Source organism: Carcharhinus amblyrhynchos, chromosome 9 (assembly GCF_965287045.1).
Source record: "Carcharhinus amblyrhynchos chromosome 9, sCarAmb.v2.hapA, whole genome shotgun sequence".
In the NCBI taxonomy this organism is placed as follows: Eukaryota; Metazoa; Chordata; class Chondrichthyes; order Carcharhiniformes; family Carcharhinidae; genus Carcharhinus; species Carcharhinus amblyrhynchos.
Genome location: NC_137332.1, coordinates 10147761 through 10166804, shown reverse-complemented (window position 1 = coordinate 10166804; position 19044 = coordinate 10147761). Strand labels below are relative to the sequence as shown.

General features: G+C 41.4%; 1 protein-coding gene across 1 annotated transcript in view; it reads left to right on the top strand.

The window, feature by feature from the left end:
• The first annotated feature begins 209 nt into the window (after positions 1-209).
• Positions 210-19044, top strand: part of gipc2 (GIPC PDZ domain containing family, member 2) — a 70647-nt gene continuing 51812 nt past the window's right edge. Inside the window, exon 1 of the mRNA XM_080195138.1 lies at positions 210-604. Coding sequence (XP_080051264.1) covers positions 323-604 — 282 coding nt within the window. The 5' untranslated portion in view covers positions 210-322. The remainder of the gene's footprint in view (positions 605-19044) is intronic.

Genomic DNA, 19044 nt, shown 5'->3' with positions numbered 1-19044 from the left:
GCGCCGGTTGCGCGCGTGCGGTAGACCCGCCTTCCGGGACGGGCGGTCCCGCCTACTCCGGATGAGCGCGCCTGCGCGGCCGGGGGGGGAGACCCGCCTAATTCGAGAGAACGTACCTGCGTGTCCTGTGGGGTTGAGAGCCCGCCTACTACGGGAGAACGTGTCGACGCGGGTGAGACCCCGCCTACTACGGGAGAATGCGCCTGCGTGGCCTGTGGGTGTGAGCCTCCGCCCACTTTGGGAGAAGGCGCTGCTTTGGTGCTTCACCTGTGGAGCTGGGCGGTTGTTCGTGGGAGTTGGTGAGGGAGCTGTCGGAGTGAAGATGCCGCTGGGCTTGAAACACAGGAGGAAGAACAAGTCGCGGGACAGCTCCACCCTGGTGGACAACGAGGGGGGCCCGGCTTGGAAAGGAGCCAGCCCCGGGGCTCTTTCCCCCGGCGTCGGGGGACCCGGGCTGCCGGCGCCACCGCCCCACGCCCGGCCCAAGCTGGTGTTCCACACGCAGCTGGCGCACGGCAGCCCCACCGGCCGCATCGAGGGCTTCTCCAATGTCCGCGAGCTCTACGCCAAGATCGCCGAGGTGTTCGGCATCCCCGCCTCGGAGGTAAGTCAGCCCCAACAAGCGGCCCGAGGGGCTGGGGAGCCCGCGGCTGGAGACCCCCAGGGAGCAAAGGGAGGGGGCCAGGCCGGGGAGGGAGGGAGGTGGGTGGGGAGTGTTTGGGGGTGGAGGGACGGGTAACTGCTCCTGTGTGCACTGGCATCGTGTGGGAGAGACACTGAGGTACCTATTCCTGCTGGAATCAACATCCAACCCTCCCACCCTCACCCTGAGGGCAGCTCTCCCTCTGGCACCTCTCCAAACCATCACCCTTCTTCCCCCTCTCCTTCCAACTTTGTCTCCTCTGAAAATCAATTTGAGGGTGAAAAAATTGTAACTTCCTTCCTTTGGGTCACTGGGTCTCAGATCAGCTGGTGACCTTCCCTTCGCCTGCTTCAGGTTTCAGACCTTTCACTTCAAGCTAGACACCAAGTCTGAAACCTGGACCTTTTTAAGAGTTTGTTTATGTATTAGTGCCACAAGTAGGCTTGCATTATCACTATAATGAAGTTACTGTGACAGGCGGGGTGACTGAAACTGGTACGTTTTGGCCAGTGTGGGTTGTAAACTGGAGAAGGATTGCAAATTGAGGTTAGAAATCAGTGACACTAACTCGTTTTCTTTCCTATCTCTCTGTACGCTCTCCCCCATCTGAGTACAAAGGACATTTAGACAGGGAGTCAAGGAAATTATCTCAGTTTCTCTAAACATTAATGTTCCTGTTTGGATGTTTCAGTTGGCTTGTTACAAAATGCTCATTGTTTGACTGAAGTTGGGTTTGATGCTAATTATTGTGACTAATCTTCTGTATTTATGTAACATAATATGCACGCTTTAAGTCTTTGATCTAGACACTGAGTCATTCTTCGAAGAGAATGATTTGTACAATCTCGAGTTGTGCCTAAGGGTTGAATTTACCACCTGAAAGAGTGCGGAGGTAGACTCAATTCTAACTTTTAAAGGAATTTGGATTAGTACATGAGGAAAAAATGCAGGACTATGGAGAAAGCTGGGGGTAGATTCCAATTGGATACTTCTTTGAGATTATGATGTAGAGAAGCTGACGTTGGACTGGGGTGGGCAGAATCGTATCCTTTGTCTTACAACAAAACGTCCAACAGATTTATTTGGAATCATGAGCTTTTGGAGTGCTGCTCCTTCATCAGGAAGCTGCGGAGGTCTGTTATCTTTCATCTAATGAAAGAGCAGTGTTCTGACAACTTCTGATCCAAATAAACCTGTTGGATTTTAACCTGGTGCTGAGACTTCTCTTTGAGAGTTGGCATTGGTGAGTTGGGCTGAAGGGCTGCCTTCAGTGTTTTTATGATACATCATTCACAATGTGTTCAGTTTGTTTATTAGTCACTAGTAAGGCTTATGTTAACACTGCAATGAAATTACTGTGAAATTCCCCTAATTGCCACACTCCGGCACTTGTTTGAGTGAATGCACCTAACCAGCACGTCTTTCAGACTGTCGGAGGAAACCCACACGGGCCTGGGGAGAACGAGCAAACTTCACACAGTGACCCAAGCTGGGAATCAAACCTGGATCACTGGCGCTGTGAAGCAGCAGTACCGTGCCAGCCACATTCTGTGGCTCCTTTGAAGGAGAACATTCAACAAAATAACTTGTTAAAGATATGATATAAATACAAGTAAAACATTGTAGAATGCTTTACAGGAGTGCTATGAAGCTTATGTTTGACACTTCAATCAGCTGCAGACTTCTGTACAGCCATGGTTTAAACATGGCTATGAAAGGTGGATGCCAGAACAAAGATCAGTGGCTGCCCTCCATTAAAGCCTAATTCCACTAAAAGAGCACATGAAAAATTGAGCCCTGAGTATCAGGGGAATCCTTTGTGACTGTTAGCACCTTTGGAAGCTTGTGTTCGAGGTAGTCACTGCTCTGGGACTGCATGGGTTATTGGAGGAGATACTTGGTCAGACCATCTTGAGATGCCTCATGAATGACTGTCCCTGGGTTATGAGCTCAGGAATGAAACTGGATACTAATGATCCCAATGTTTAGCTTCAGCTGACTAAAATTTGCTTGAGGCTTAATTAATATACTTCACAATGTTGCTTTACTGTTTGAATTTCATGCTTGCTCTTGAAGTTGCAATTTTCATTCCATAATTATAAAATCCATACAGTGCTGCAGGAAGCCATTCAACCCATCATGTCTGCATCGACAACAATCCCACTCAGGTCCTATACCTGTAACCCCATGTATTTATCCTGCTAAACCCCAACTCTGAGGCAGTTTAACATGATCGATCAACCTAACCTGCACATCTTTGGACTGTGGAAGAAAACTGGAGCACCTGGAGGAAACCCATGCAGATGTGCAAAGATTGCGCAAACTCTTCATGGGCAGTCAGCCGAGGCTGGAATTGAACATGGCACTGAGACAGCAGTGCTCACCATCTCAAATCATGGCCTAGTGGATGACATGGGAGGGTGGCAGAAAGGGGTGGTGTCTATCTCTTCTTGAGGCATGTGGTATTCATGGGTTTAGTATTGCAGTGCATTCCAGTTCATTTAATCAGAAGACACAGCTTGCCTGATCAAACTGCAGTTGTCCAAACCAAATATGCAAAAGGAAATAATATTGAATTAATTTTAAATTTACTTGTTTTAAGTTTGTAGTTGGGAGTTTATCCACTAATAATATCAGGGAAAATGGACGTTCTTAGCAATGTGATCACCAGTCCATTAAGAATAAAACTTTTATAGTTTTGAATATACTGTACAGAAGTCGTTTGAAGAAATCTGTTGTAAAGAGAGAACCTGAATATCCCCAAGCAATTCACATGAAGTCAAACAGACAAATGGAGAGAGACAGACAGAGATAATCAATTACTTTTTTGGCACTGGTTGAAGGAGGAGTGGTGTCTCAGTCATCAGTACGTCCACATGGGATTTTACCTCCCCATCCAAAGAGAGGATCTTGATCTGAAACACAGCACTTCCAATAATTGCATCCTGAATAGTCCATGTTGAAATGAATCCTGAGGTAGGGATTGAACCAATATCTAGGTTTTGCTTCACTGCAGTGGTGAAGAATGCTGCACTATCTTGTAGATGAGACATTGAAACAAAGTCTTGCTAACTTTTATGAGGATGTTGAAGACTTCAGGCAGTATGTGTACACAATCAAAGGCATTCTCATGGTGTCCTGTGTTGTGTCATTTAACTCATTGCTGTTCTTAAGGTGTGTAGGTATACAAGCTAGCTGCTGAATTTTTTTGCATTACGACAGTAATTGCACTTCACAAATATTTCATGGGCTGTTTAAAAACTTTGTGAAAGATGCTGGAGTTTATTCTTTCAGAGTTGGGCTTTATTTCAGATGTGGAAATGTTCAGTATGCATGAGTGGAATTTTATTTGGTCAAAACTCCTTTGGGAATACTGATATACGTACATCCTGCATTTCTCTGCCACATGGTTCACTTGAAGAGCTGCCCGTGGGCGTATCTCACATCCTCTCTGAATATGTAACCCCATCTGGCACGTTTAGTTAATAATTGCTATTTTCTTTAACCTATTTTTGTTTAACTCAAAGTTTAGGCTCTAGTATTTGTATTAGATTGCAACTTTTGTGCTCTCCTGTTGAATCGAGCCATGAGTCCCTACATTTGCAGTATAATATTGCTGAAGTTGTTGTCATCGAGGAATAGCGTTTGGTTTTTAAACAAAATTGCTGTTAGTTGATAGTGAGTTGTGCAACTTGTACAATTGGGAACTGGCAGATTGAAGGTTTTGTACACCAAAATCAGGCTGTCACATGGACGATGAGGGAAATCCTCTGCATCCTGTTTCTAAGGAAAAGGTTTTGTGCCTGGAACTTCGGATAACGGTCAGCTCTTACTACTTAGACTTGAATATTACACAGATCTTGTTTAAGATTTGTTTGTCCTTCTTGAAAACCTTTTAGATTGTAAATGAACAGTTTAATAGCTTTTTCTTGGAGACCTTGTTTTCCAGCTGTTGTTAAATTTTATTGCAAGTTGAGATATTTCCTTGTGTCTTGTATTTCCTTGTGTGCCTTGTATTTCCTTGTACTTTTATTAAGAGACTAATTGCAAAGTCCAGTTGAGGAAAGGAGAAGAAATGCCAGTGTAGTGAGCAATGTAGTATTTATTTATATGCTGCCTAACATGATTATTTGGATAGAGGTTTTGGAATGTGACACACTGCTGACACACTTCATTCATTTTGGTGGAAGCAAACAGTATAAATGCATTAAAGGGCAAACTAAAAGCATTTGGAAGGAAGAATTAGATGGCTATGGTGGGGTAGGTTTAGTTAAAAACAGATGGGAGGAATACATGCAAGTGCATGGACTGTTGGGGCCAAATGGCCTGTTTCTCTGGATTGCATAAGATGTACAGCAACGTAGAAAATCATTATGTAGCAATATTAGATAAAGATGTGGTTTTTTTTGCTTTTACTTCCTTGTGGTATTTTATATAAACTTGGCTGGATTGGCAGAAAAGACAGTGGCTGGGAGTATTGCGTTCAGTGTTAGCATGTAATATTCCCTTGAAGCGAAAAGGTTGGACAAATAAATCTGGAGCACTCTGGGTCATGAGAGAGAGGTGAAAATGAAAGTACAATGGGGAGTGTAGAAGGGTGAGAGATCCTGTGTGTGCTTAGTCCTGTTTGCTTTGGTCTTGGCAAAGACTTCATTTCAAGATATTTCTGCCTGTGCAACTAACTCTCTGCTAAGCTTAAAAATTGATTTCCAACTTGCCTATATGTAGAATCAGAAGGTTAAAGGTTAGCATTCTTGAAGGGTACACAGTGCAGGCAAACGCATTTTTCATAATAGCAGCTGCAAGGAATATTTTCCTAGACTGAGCCTGCGAAAAACGCTTCCAATAACGTGAAAAGAATTGAAATATAGTTTGGATTTTAGTGTTTTCAGTTTGTTTTTGAAATCTGTTCAATGTGTTCAAGCTCAGTGCAGGGGACTGGCAGTAGAAGCCAGTCTCCCAAGTCCCCTTTTTCCTTTTGCTTCTGTCATGTTAATTTTTTTAGTTCTCTCCAATAAAAGAAAACCATTTTAAAACTCACATCAATGCTGTCCTCTTGTCTGTTCAAATGAACGAATAGACCCAACAAAAAGCCAGAAAAAACTGAAAAGGAACGCATGGAGGGAGCAAGAAAAGAGACTCCCAAGGTCGTCTTTAAACATGTAAATAATGAAGGGATGTTTAAAAGAAAAAATAGGGCAAATTGGAGATAAAAAGGGAGACTTGCACGTGAAGGCAGGAGAAATACTACAAGTATTAAATAAGTACTTTGCATCTGTCTTTACAAAGGAAGAAGATGGCCCCCCCCCCAAAAAAAAAACTGGTACACGTGGGAATTTGTGATTGTGGTATTTGGCTATTTTTACTTAAAATTGATAAGGTACCACAACTGGATGAAAAGCATCCAGGGATACTGAGGGAGGTGAGCATAGAAATTGCAGTGGCACTGGAGGTGATCCTTCAGTCTTCCTTAGACATGGGTGGTGCTGGGGAACTGTGAATGTTGCACCCTTGCTCCAAAAGCGGTGCAAGGATAATGTCAGCAACTACAGAACAGGGAGTTTGACTTCACTGTTCTTCAGGGAATCGAGGGATATGGACCATGTGGAGGCAAGAAAATGTTAGAGGGGCATGTCTCAGCACAGAGTTGATTGGCTGAAGGGTTTGTTCCTGTGCTGTACTGTTCTTTGTTAGAGAAATGTCTGGAAATGATAGTTTGGGGGAAAATCAGTAGTCGCTTTGACAGGTGCAGGATCATTAAGGAAACCTAACACGGATTTATTAAGGGAAAATCATGCTTAACTAACTTGCTAGAGTTCTTGAGAAGGTAACAGAAGGCTGATAAGGGCACCACTGTTGATGTGGTGTATATTTTCAAAAGGCCAATGTAACAAAATTTTAGCTCATGGAATAAGAGGAAAAGTAGGCGCTTGGATAAAAAACTGGCTTAGTGACAGGGGACAGTAGCGATTAGTAGTAGTTCTTCAGATTGGAGGAAGATTTGTCATGAAGTTCCCTGGGGCCAGTATTGGGACCCTCACTCTTTCTGATGTATATTAATGATGTAGATTCTTGTGTGCAGGTTATGATTTCAGAATTTGCAGATGATACGAAGATAGGAAGCATTGTTAACAATGACGAAGATAGTCTTGAACTTCGAGAGGACATTGATATACAGGTGGATTGGACAGACAATTAGTAGGTGAATTTTATTTTGAATAAGTGAATTGATTTATGTTGGTGGGAAAAAAGTGGAGAGAAAGTATAAAGGAGAAACTGGCAAAGGGACCTCTGTGTAATTGTACATTTTTTTATTTGATTTATTATCACATGTATTAGTGTATAGTAAAATATTGTTGTGCATTATACAGGCAAAGCATACTGTACATAGAGAAGGAAAGGAGAGAGTAATGTCACAATCATAGGGGTGTAGAGAAAGATCATGAATCATTGAAGGTGGCAAGGCATGTTGAGGGAGCAGTTAATAAGATGTATAGTATCCTAGGTTTTATTAATAAAAGCATATTTTATGTCTCTATAGATGTAGCTCTTGGGGCTAAATAGATCAAACAATATGGGGGGAAAGTGGAGACAGGCAATTGAGTTAGATGATCAGTCATGATCATGATAAATGGTCTATTTGTATGTTTCTATTGAATACAAGAGCAAGGCGGTCATATTGAATTTGTATAGGACACTAGTTAGGCCTCGTATGCTGCACTGGGTCCAATCCTGGGCACCATTCTTGAAGGATGTGAAGAATTGGCGAGAGTAATGAGGCAATTCACAAGGGTGATTCCAGGTATGAAGATTATCGGCTTATGAGGCTAGATTGGAGAGATTGGATCTGTTTATCCTGGAGAAAAGTAGGAAAAGAGGAGACCTGAGGTATTCATGATGCTGCAGTGTATTTGCAGTATTGTGTGCAGTTCTGGTTACCACATTACCAGAAGGACATGGAAGCTTTGGGGACAATGCAAAAAAGTTCACCAGGATGTTGCCTGGTCTTGAGGGCGTTGGCTATGAGGAGAGATTGAATAAAGTAGGATTGTTTTTACTGAAAAGATGGAGTCTGAGGGAGAGCTGATAGAAGTCGACAAAATTATGAGAGGTGTAGGCAGTGTGGAGAGTCAGAGGCTTTTTCCTAGGATGGAAGTGTTAATTACAAAGGGGCACAAATTTAAGGTGAGAGGGGAGATGTGCAGAAGAAGTTTTTGACACGGAACGGTGGGTCTCTGGAACATGCTGCCATATGAGGTGATGGAAGCAGGCACATTAGCAATATTTAAGAGGAGTCTGGATGGGTACATGAATAAGGAGGGAACAGAGGGATATGGTCCAAATAAGGGACGTTGGTTTTTTTTTTGTTTAGTTCAGGCATCATGGTCAACACAGGCTTGGCAGGCTGAAGGGCCTGTTCCTTTGCTGTAGTTTTCTTTGTATGGACACAGGGTAAATAGTGAGAAACTGTTCCCTCTAGGAATACATCTACTAAAGGGCACAGATGCAAAATAATGGGCAAAACAGTGATGTGAGGAAAATCTTTTTCACCTGGGGTTGATTGGAGTCTGGAATGAGTTTCCTGAGAGGGCAGTGAAGACTGGTTCAATTGAGGTATTCAGAAGGGATTTGGGTAGGTATCTGAAAGAAATAATGTGCAAGGTTAAATTGATAAGGTGAGAGTGGGATTAGGTAGAATGTTCTTTTTCAGAAAACAGATGCAGACTTGATGGACTCAATGGCCTCCTTCTGAACTGTGAAGATTGAGTTGCTCCTCTCTGTGCATTCAAGAGTGGTCAAGGGTTGAGTTTAAAATCCTGTTTTATTTGTGACCTCTAGTTGAACTTGGGTGTACAGTTGCTGTCCAACAATGAGGATATTGATGGGTATCTGGCAGTAGTGTCACCAGATTCAAGACCTGGTTAAGGTTACTAATTAAAATACAGGTTCAGTACTTTGATATTTCAAACAGTGCAAATGCAATGCATCATTGGGTTACTCATTCATTGGCCTCTTGTTTTGAATGTCAGAGTTTTTGGATGTCTTTTAATTAGGATGGTAGATGGCTCTCACCTCAATCATAACGTCAATAGTTGATCTACTGAACAGGTCTGTTTACCAAAATGATGTGGAGAAATTGATTTTGAGTCTTCATTCAGACTGCATGTTTTGCATAAATATGTTTATATTCCCTTAAGTTTGTAAGGTTTATTCGAGGTGTTTAAAATGCAATCTATTTTTTCTGATGGGGAAATCCAAAACAGAACAAGGGTACGCAGTCTTAAAATGAGAGGTAAGCCATTATGAATTGAGATCAGAAACACTTTTTCTTCTCATACGATGGAAATCTGGAAAACTTTACTTTCCCACCCTCTCCAAAAGAAATTACGTCCTCACTGTTGGAATTTCCATTACAAATTGCCTGTTTTTTTTATTAAGGCAATGTTATCAAGGGGTATCAGTCAAGGCAGCATTTGATCGAGTGTGGCACCAAACATCCCTAAAATAAAAGCAAAGTACCCTAGATGCTGGAAATCTGAAATAAAAACAACTTTAACTCTAAAGAAGAGTTGTGCTGACTCAAAATGTTAACTCTGTTTCTCTCTCTGCATATGCTGCTCAACCAGGTGAGTTTATCCAGCATTTTCTGTTTTAATACCTAGCCCCATTGATTTAGAATTGGGGTCATAGCTAGCACAAAAGAAAGTAGTTGTTGGGAGGTCAGTCATCTCAGTCCCAGGGGATCGCTGCAGGAGTTTCTCAGAGTCATGTCCGGCTGAACCATCTTAGTTGCTTATTCATGGCCTTCCCCCATCATAACACAAATATTTGCTGATGATTGTGCAATGTTCAGAATTATTTGCAATGCTTCAGCCATTGAAGCAGACGGTGTGCGTATGCAGCAGCACCTGATGAACATTTCAGGTTTGGGCTCATATATAAGTGGAGGCTGAAGAATAAATGCTGGTCTTTTCACTGCTGTTTAATCATCCTGTGGAAGAATAAACAATGAAAGAAGTTAATGTACAGATCAGCCATGATTTAATTGAACAGTAGAACATGTCAAAGAGCTGGATGACTTGCACAAAAACTGAAAATGTTGGAAAATCTCAGCTCCGACATCATCTGTAGAGAGAGAAATCCAGCATCCATAGTATTCTGCTTTTATCTTAGTGGCTCTATTCCTTCTTCAGATGCTGTCAGACCTGCTGAGATTTTCCAGCATTTCCTGTTTCTCTTTAGGATTCCAGCATTCAGAGTATTTTGTTTTTATCAGAATGACTTGCATCTGTTTTTATATTTCTATCCTGCAGTTATTTACCTCAGTCATTTTCTATCCCAGTTTGTTTACACAGCCTGGCTCCCATCTAAGCTGTGTGAGCTACCTATATATTTACTCATGCTTGTGCAGTTTTGGTTTATGGCTGCCTCAACCATTGGGCCTGTGATTACCTGTACTTGATGTTTAACAATTCTCCAGATGTAACCTACACCCGGACAAACTAAACCTTACTTTGTGCTGCTGGATCCTGGGAATGTCTTAGAAATTTTATATATTCATTGTTCAGTTTTACTGGAATCTTGGTGATTTCACTGCTACTTTTGAGCAATCTGTTTCAAACATTTAGCTTTAGTAATGTTTCAGATTTCCCCTTTCCTCTTGCCACTCCTCTGCATTACCTGCCGTAACATGCATTGCAGCATCTTTGTGGAGACCTGCTTATTTTGAATAAGTTACAGATAAAAATCAAATATGCTTGAAATGACTTCATTGAAAGCACATCTCTCCTGACTGTCTCAAAACTGGCAATCCATGAGGATCAACCTTACCAAAACTGTCCTAGCTGTTCCCTGTACCTCCATTAATTGCAGCTGAGCTGCAGCACGACCACCCACCTTTTTGCCTGCATAAGTCCTTGCCAACTCTGTCCTTTGAATTTGATTCTATTTGAATGCAAGTTAGTGTGATCTAGGTGTCATCAATCACAAATCAGATTAACGCTTTATAAAGGGATCCAAACAATGAATTTCAAATTATGGGTAAAAATAAAGTAATTGTACTAAATCAAAACATAATGTTTCCTATATCCCTGACATAATGTGGTTCCTCCTGTGCTCAGTGGTCAGGGCCTCAAGCCTTTTGAAGGCCACCACATGCCCCTTAGGTAAGGATGTTTGTGTGCTTTGGATGGAAGATGAATAGCAAGATTGAACTATCCCATTGGCTGCATTCCACTTGGACGCTAATCACTCCACATCATCGACAAAAGGCTGGATGACTTTTACCTTTACTATGGAATCCATTTATGGCTTTGTCCCATTTTACCTCTCAACTTCTCTTAGCTTTGGACCTCTCAACTTCTCATTGCTATGTGCTCACTTGACATTTGCGTCGTTCATAGCCACGGTACCACGATCTACCTTTTTGACCTTTCTGGCCTCTGGGATGTCTTTTATCCACTACCGCATTGCCTCTGTCACGTCCCTCTCCAGCCTGCTTTCAGATTTCAGCTGTGGCACTGGTGAGCATTGCTGCCTCACGGTGCCAGGAACCCGGGTTTCACACTGACTTCACTGCAGTGTAAGCCTACTTGTGACAAATAAAAATAAATGCCTTGACTATCACCACCTAACTTGTATTCACCACACACACACACCCTTGCACTGTGGAGACTTTTTTCTGCTTGTAAGGAGAGCTCTTGAAACAAGTAACTGTAGTAGGGGCAAAATCTAGGATTATTCAGAAAATAAGTGGCCATTGGATTCTGACAGATGATTAGTTGATCTTTTTCTTGTGACATTTCTTTGGTCATGGTTAGAGAATGGATCCGTTCATGAGCCAGGTGTTGAGAGGAACCGGTTGGACTAGTACCGTTTGTTGTTGCATTAATTGAGTTGAATGTCAGTCCAGAAGCCAAGTTCGTTCTGTGGAAATCCTGAAACTCTAACATTCTCCTGAGATTATTGACCCTACGTTACTTCACTTATTTTTGCCACTTCTTGATGTGCAAATCAGCCTGGCTCATAATATGCAACTGTTGCATATGTGTGGAATTGGTGCAAATACGAAGTCTGGACTGAGAATGTTTGCAAAATATCCTGATCTGTTGGTAATTGTAACCTCTATGGATGTCTTAGAGGTCAATGATGTCCAATACCATCAGTGTAAACCGTTAATTAAAATATTAGATGACATGCTGAAGGATTTCAGTGTCTCTGATGGCAAATGTGGTTTAGTTTATAATACTCAATCCATTGTAAATAGTTTGTTTACTCAAATTAAACCCTTCACAGTTTTAATCGTTTCTAACAAATCTCCTCTTGGCCTTCTCCTTAAGGGGAACCACCCAGTTTCTCCATGTCGCTTAAATCTATCATCATTGGAGCCATTCTGATAAATCTCTTCTACTTTCCGAAGCCCTGATGCCAGTTGTGAACTGTGATACCTAGAATTGGTGGCAGTGCTTCAGCTGGACTGAACTCGCGTTATATACAGGTTTAGCTTAACTTCCTGGTTTTGGTATGTGTGGCACAGTGACACCGATAGCACTGTTGCCTCACAGTGCCAGGGACCTGTGTTTGAGTCCTGGCTTGGGTCGCTGTTTGTGAGAAATTTGCACATTCTCCCTGTGCCTGCATGGGTTTCCTCAGGGTGCTCCAGTTTCCTCCTACAGTGCAGGTTAGTTGGATTGGCCATGCTAAATTGCCCCTTAGTGTCAGGGGATCTAGCTCATGTGAAGGTATGGGGCAGGGGCCTAGGTGTGTTTGTGGTCAGTGCAGACTCGATGGGCCAATTGGCCTCCTTTTGCACTGTAGGATTCTATATAAAAAAAAAGCCCAAGAGGCGATATCCTTTATTAACCTGTCCTGCCATCTGTAAAAATTTGTGCATGAGCACTTGCAGGTCACTATGTATTAAAATCATACCGTCGTTTGTTTTTTTCGTGAGACTCTTCCATCCTTGATACAAAGGCAAACACCAACCGCTATCTGATTCAAAAATTCTTTCTTTTTCTTACATATGCAAGCTGGCAAGCCTTTGCTACTCAACTTCTACTCTGTGCTGGGAGTCAGTTAGCAAAGCGTGCCAAACAATGGGACAATCCCCCTTTATGTAGCCTTACAATCCTCATGGTCACATGTGGTCTGATGCAATATAGCTAATCACAAGACATCCTTTGTTCTAGTCAGGTTAACCACATCTAAGGTATGGTTATGTTGAAAGAAAGAGAACTGTTAATGGATAAGTTCGTTAATCACAGATGCCTTAAGCTTGTCATTTTGAAATCATAAGTATGTGGAAGAAAAATTAATGTAGCCATCGTGAAGTAATGGTCTCTGGGAATGAGTGATAGGAATTGAGTTTTTCCCCATTCTGGGCATTCTTATGTTCCTGTGCCCCTTGGTTTTCTAAATAATCACTACATGTTCTACAGATAGGGTGTCACAGTGGTTAGTACTGCTGCCTCATAGTGCCTGGGACCTGGGCTCCATTCCGGCCTTGGGTCACTGTTTATGCGGCATTTGCATGTTCTTCCTGTGTCTGCGTGTTTTTTCTCTGGGTGCTCTGTTTTCCTCCCACAGTCCAAAGATATGTGGGTTATGTAGATTAACCATGCTAAATTGACCCTAGCGTCAGAGGGATTAGCAGGGTAAACATGTGGGTTATGGTAATAAGGCCTGTGTGGGATTGTGGTTGGTACAGACGTGAAAGAGCCTGTTTCTTATGGGAGGGATTCTGTGATAAATGTCAGTGTAAGATGGTGTACTGTGCCACATGGCCCCCTTGTGTGATTCCATCCCACTCATTCACAATATCAATCCACTGTTGCCATCAGTTATGTCCCCACTTTTGTTAGTATGAAGGAGCATTAAGTAATCTCAAAAAATAAAGCAGGCACGAGTGGAGCTGTGTCGCTCAAAATACCTCAAACTGTTGGTGGTTTCATTATTTGCCAATGTTTGCACAGCCAGGCAAACTATTCCTGCAATTTTAAGTCAGTGGGAATGTACTAAATGGTGGGTCGAGCTCAGTGGCTGCATTCTGTGGTTCTGTACACAAGGGCATTTTGATATCATCTGCTGTAAGCTTGTACAAATATGTAATTAATTTTGAATTGACATGGCATGATATTCTGCATTCAATCTACGCATCTTATTTAAAAATGCAACCCAGTGGTGAGATTGTGGCAGTGCTCAGAATAATGTTCTGTCTGATTGCACAGCCTATTAGTCATGTGAGTTGTATTGCACATTTCACAATCTGAGGTTGTCCCAAAGTGCCTTAGAGCCAATTAAATGCTTTTTGAAGTATGATAATAGGAGAAATTTAATCCTGAGCATGTGCTCTAATTTTTGTTTTAGCTGATTTCCCCCTCCTGGTTTTACTGGAAATTTGAGGCTGCTTTTCAAACTAGGTGGACGCTCTTCATTTTGGACCTGAAAGCATGTGTCAACTTGGAGAGGGGCTTAATCGATGAACACAATCCTGTCCTTTGCTTAAATTCACATGGATATACTTTTCAACAGGATCATGATCTGGAGAAGAAATCCTTGCTACTTTTTAACCCTATCAGCACAGTTTGTTATGGCACCACACCAGAACAGCATGTAATGCCAATCCTATGCCATAGTGGACACTGAACTTCTCCTAGAAATGGGCTTGCCACTCAGTTGTATTAAAACTGCTTGCAGTTCTTCAATAAGAGGGTCCTTTATCAGCATTGACTCAAAAACCTGGAACTCTGTATCTGCCAGGATTGTGGAAGTACCATTTACCAAATGGACTGCATCAATTCAAGAGGAAGAATCATGACCACCTATGTGAGGGCAACTATAGATGGGCAATATGTTCTGGGCTTGCCAGTGATGCCCATTTACAGAATTACTACATTAAAAGGAGTACGACTAGTGTTTCTATCTTAGTAATAAACAAGCTCAGTCAGTATAGTCCAGAGTTCTTGGTCACTTTTCTGCTTCTGCTTTGGTTGTGTTGGCATCTCAGAAAATATCCATATTCTGCCAACATTTATATGGTGGCGCTTGTTAAAGCAGAAGTGATCTGCTGAGTTGAATTTATAAATGAAAATAATATGAACAAGAATAATAGCTATTTGCATTAATGTGAGGGTGTGATATCTTACTCAGTGTGATTCTACTGGCACTCCAGAAAGCTTTTATCAAAAGAAATTTTATTTAACAACATGGTTTAACTCTAACAAATGAATTAGCTTAAATTTTAACAATTGGGAAAATACTTAAGGCAAGATACAATTCTCAACTGCTGTCCTTTGATTTCCACTTCAAGTAATATTCCTCTTATAGACTTAAGCTCCTCTTTAAAATTAGTCAGCAAAACACAGGCTTACTAACTTGTCTCTGGTTAATAGACATAGAGCTTTCATAGAGGCCTTTTCAGAGGGAGAGAGAGCGCCACTGTTTCTTTCTGGCAGTCCAGGCAGTATTTCTTCCCTGCAATCTTAGCTCCTCCGTTAAACACGTGACTCTCCCTGTCACTCAACCTAATCAAAACTCTACACCGAGACCCCTGAAGAAATGCAAGTAAATACAAATTTATTAGCTTAGCTGAAAACAAACACTCCAGGTGTAAAATTATTTTCTGCTTCTAGCTACAAATTTAAAAGATGTGGACAAATTGGCACCTTGCAAACCAGATTTAAATTCTAAACATACCCTTTAGAAGAAACATGACATGCATGTCTACAGTTTTGGTCCCCTTATTGGAGAAAGGATACACTGTCACTGGAAGAGTTGCAAAGCAGATTCACTAGGTTGGTTTTGGAGTTGTGTTGGCTTATGAGGAGAGACTGAGTAGGCTGGGACTATACTTATTGGAATTCAGAAGAATGAGGGGAGATCTTATAGAAACATTAGATTATGAAGAGAATAGATGAGATAGAAGCAGGGAAGTTGTTTCCACAGGCAGATGAAACTAGAACTAATGGGCATGGCCTCAGAATAGGGGGAGCAGATTTAGGACTGAGTTGAGGAGAAACTTCTTCACACAAAGGGTTGTGAATCTGTGGAATTCCCTACCCAGTGATGCATTTAAGGCTACCTCATTGAATGTTTTTAAGGCAAGAATGGATAAATTTTTGAACAGTAAAGGAATTAAGGGTTATGGTGAACGGGTGGGTAAGTGGTGCTGAGTCCATGAAAAGATCAACCATGATCTTATTGAATGGAGCAGGCTGGCAGGGCCAAATGGTCTACTTCTCCTAATTCTTCATGTTCTTGTATATTTCTTAAAGGCACAGTATCATCACACGTGATACAAACATGTTATACATTTATTTCTTCAAGGCACAGTATTATCACACCAAAGATTTTGAATTTAACGAAAGAAGCCAAGATGGAAAGGAATGATTGGCGTAGATTTAATTAAGCATTGGGTAGAGGAGCAGCATTTTAAACAGTTTGTGCTTGTTATCTCTTTATTAGTCCAAACTTAGATGTGCAGAAATCTGATATTGTGGATTTTTCGAGTTCCTTTCACACATGAAATGTAGTTAGCATAACAAGAATTGTGCCCAGCTGCCATTACACTTGCCTAAATTTGAGTGTTATCTTTTTCCTTCTGTACACATCTGTTTGTTAATCTGGCAGCAAGTGTTCTGTTACGTATTGTCACTATTGATGAATCAGCCCATGGCATATATTGGTGCATCCACCCCCTCCACAGTTATGCCCCATTCCATCCCATGCAATCCCAATATGAGTTTTAGGACTTGAAAACATTAAGAACCCAAAACTAATTTATTGTGGTTTTGCAAAAATTCCTCCATCCTACTTGTAGACACTGATTTTTTTTTTAAGTACCAGTTCAAAACTCCCTTTTATTAAAGGGATTACTCTTGAGAGGCTAGAGCAAATTACTTCAGTGCAGGAGAGATAGTATAGGAACAATGGTCCAAATGGTCCAGGCGGAGACTCTCTCAAACTGCCTGACTTCATTTCCTCGTCAAATTCCCTCAATCACAAGATCATAACTTCCTGTTTCCTATTTGAAAATTATTGTGTTTAAAACAGGATTGTTCCCAGAAACCACCTCTGCTCTGATGTTTAGCTTTTTTTGTAAACTACAACATGTTTTTAAGTGGCTTAATGGAAGGAAATACCAAAAATTCAACTTGTGGTTCAGTTTTCAGTTACGAATGCCCAGTTCTCGCATGTATAAATAAAATAGCAAGCCATTGCAGGGGTTTTTATACCACGTGGAGAAATTACAATTTGTACCCACTGTGTGTGAAATTGTTAACAAAAGGTTGTATAATTAGATCAGTGAAGCTTTGACAGTTCTCTGATAGTGGTAATCCTATAAGGATATTGACTTCCATCTCCCACCAGTAGACGTTGCTCTTTTGTTTTTCTGGTCAGAATGATGAGCTCCATTATTGAGCATGCTACTCTGTTCAGATTATTTACTTTATTGTCATTTCTTCTTGTAAAAACAAATAATTCTTAGGATATGAGTGTTGCTTGTAAGACTGGAATTTAATACCCCGCCCTACTTTCTAGGGTTTTCAGATAACAGTTATGAGCCAACTGTTGTGAGATTGCAGTCACGTATGCAGACTGGATACATATGACGGATCTTTTCACAAAGGATATTTTAGTAAGCCAATTGGTTCTCCTAATACGTCCAAGGTTTTGACCTTGAATTTTGTCCTGGTGAAGGCCAGTGTAGGAAAAAAAGCATTTTTCTGTTTCACCATGTAGCTCAGAACATGGAAGAATGATGTCCACGAGCACTGAGTAATCTGACCAACTGGAGCTCAGACAAAGGCCCTAAGGTGAAGTCACATGACACTTGTTTTGTAATGTGTTTTCAGAGAATGAATCTTTCACTGTTGTTAAATCTTTCACACTGATCCTAGAATGAACACCATCATCATAGTAAAAGCTACCTCAAAGGAGAAAATACAGGAAAAATGCATAGTATCGGAGGGGAGGTGCTTTTTTTTTTGTATATCTGAGAGAATGTGATGACACTTGAGCGTGTGTGTTAGGGGGCAGATTTCTGGAAAGGTTTTGCCATTGTTTGATTTTAATAAGGGATTTAAGCAGTTAGACAGTTACACATGGTCTAAAATCCAAATCTCTTAACTGTTTTATCAATTGGCGCTACTTAGGAATTGCATGCTTCTTCACTTTTGTCAAATAAAATAAAATTGATGTTGTCAAAGGGAGCAGATTGTTTTGTTGCTGCAAGCTTAACCACTGATTGCAAGTTGAAGTTTTTACCTTCACTCCAATGGCTAATGAGAGACCGAGTACACACATTCGAAGAGGCTGGAAAAGTATTGACACAGAAACCCAACTGAGTGGTTGTTAAAACAGTCTACAAAGGCAACTATTTGCGCATCTTTAATTTTTCCAACCTCCTTGGATACTTTAAACAGGCATATTTGTAGTCTCCTTTTGGCAGTTCGATGGACTGGCTTTGTGAATGTGCCCTTAAATTGAATTGTTTTTGATGAAGGAAGCAAAGGAATTCATTCCGTCTGTTGACACGAAGCCCCAGGGCCACCTCTTGAACAGACTATAGAAATGAGGTCGACGCAGCAAGCTTTTGCATAGAGTTACATTAGGCTGCTTTGGTGCTGCAGACTTCTAGTCCAGCTGCTCCCTGCTAATGTTCATACTTCACATGAGCCTCCTCCCATCCCCTCCATTTGCATTATCAGCATGTTTTTTTTCCTGAATACTTTCTCCCTCATCTTTTTCTGGCTTCCCCTTAAATGCATCTCTGCTCTTTGCCTCAACTGCTGCTCCTGGCAACAAGTTCCATGTTCTCACCGCTCTGGGAAATAAATTCTACCTGGATCATCGAGTTGTTTCGTTGGTGATTCAAATTTGTGGTGCCTAGCTTTGGACTCCCCGATCAGTGGAAACGTTTGAACCTCTATCTTATCAAAGCCCTTTTAAACCTCATTCAGCCTTTAAATTAACTAGATTTCCTAAAATAGAGAGTTAATTGTAAAAGGCAATAAACTTGTGGATGTCAGTGCGGGTCTCTTCAATTGATTTATACTGATATTTGTATAAATTCCATGTGAGGTCATTCAATATGTCATACTGATGGGTTGTCTTCCCATATTTGGAAAAACTGGAATGCTCTGGGTCACTTGAGGGTGGTTACCCTGGTTACAGTTGACATGAATGGCTAGAATGAGTGTAGCTGTTTATAACTGTCAGCAGCTTTAGGGAAGGATAGCTCTGGTTGAGTTATTTTGCATTTGTAACAAATTCCACATCTCGTATCAGAGGTAATGCATCACAGGATCTTGGGGTCCGGGTCCACAGGACTCTTAAATTGGCCTCGCAGGTGGAGGATGTGGTCAAGAAGGCGTATGGTGTACTGGCCTTCATTAATCGAG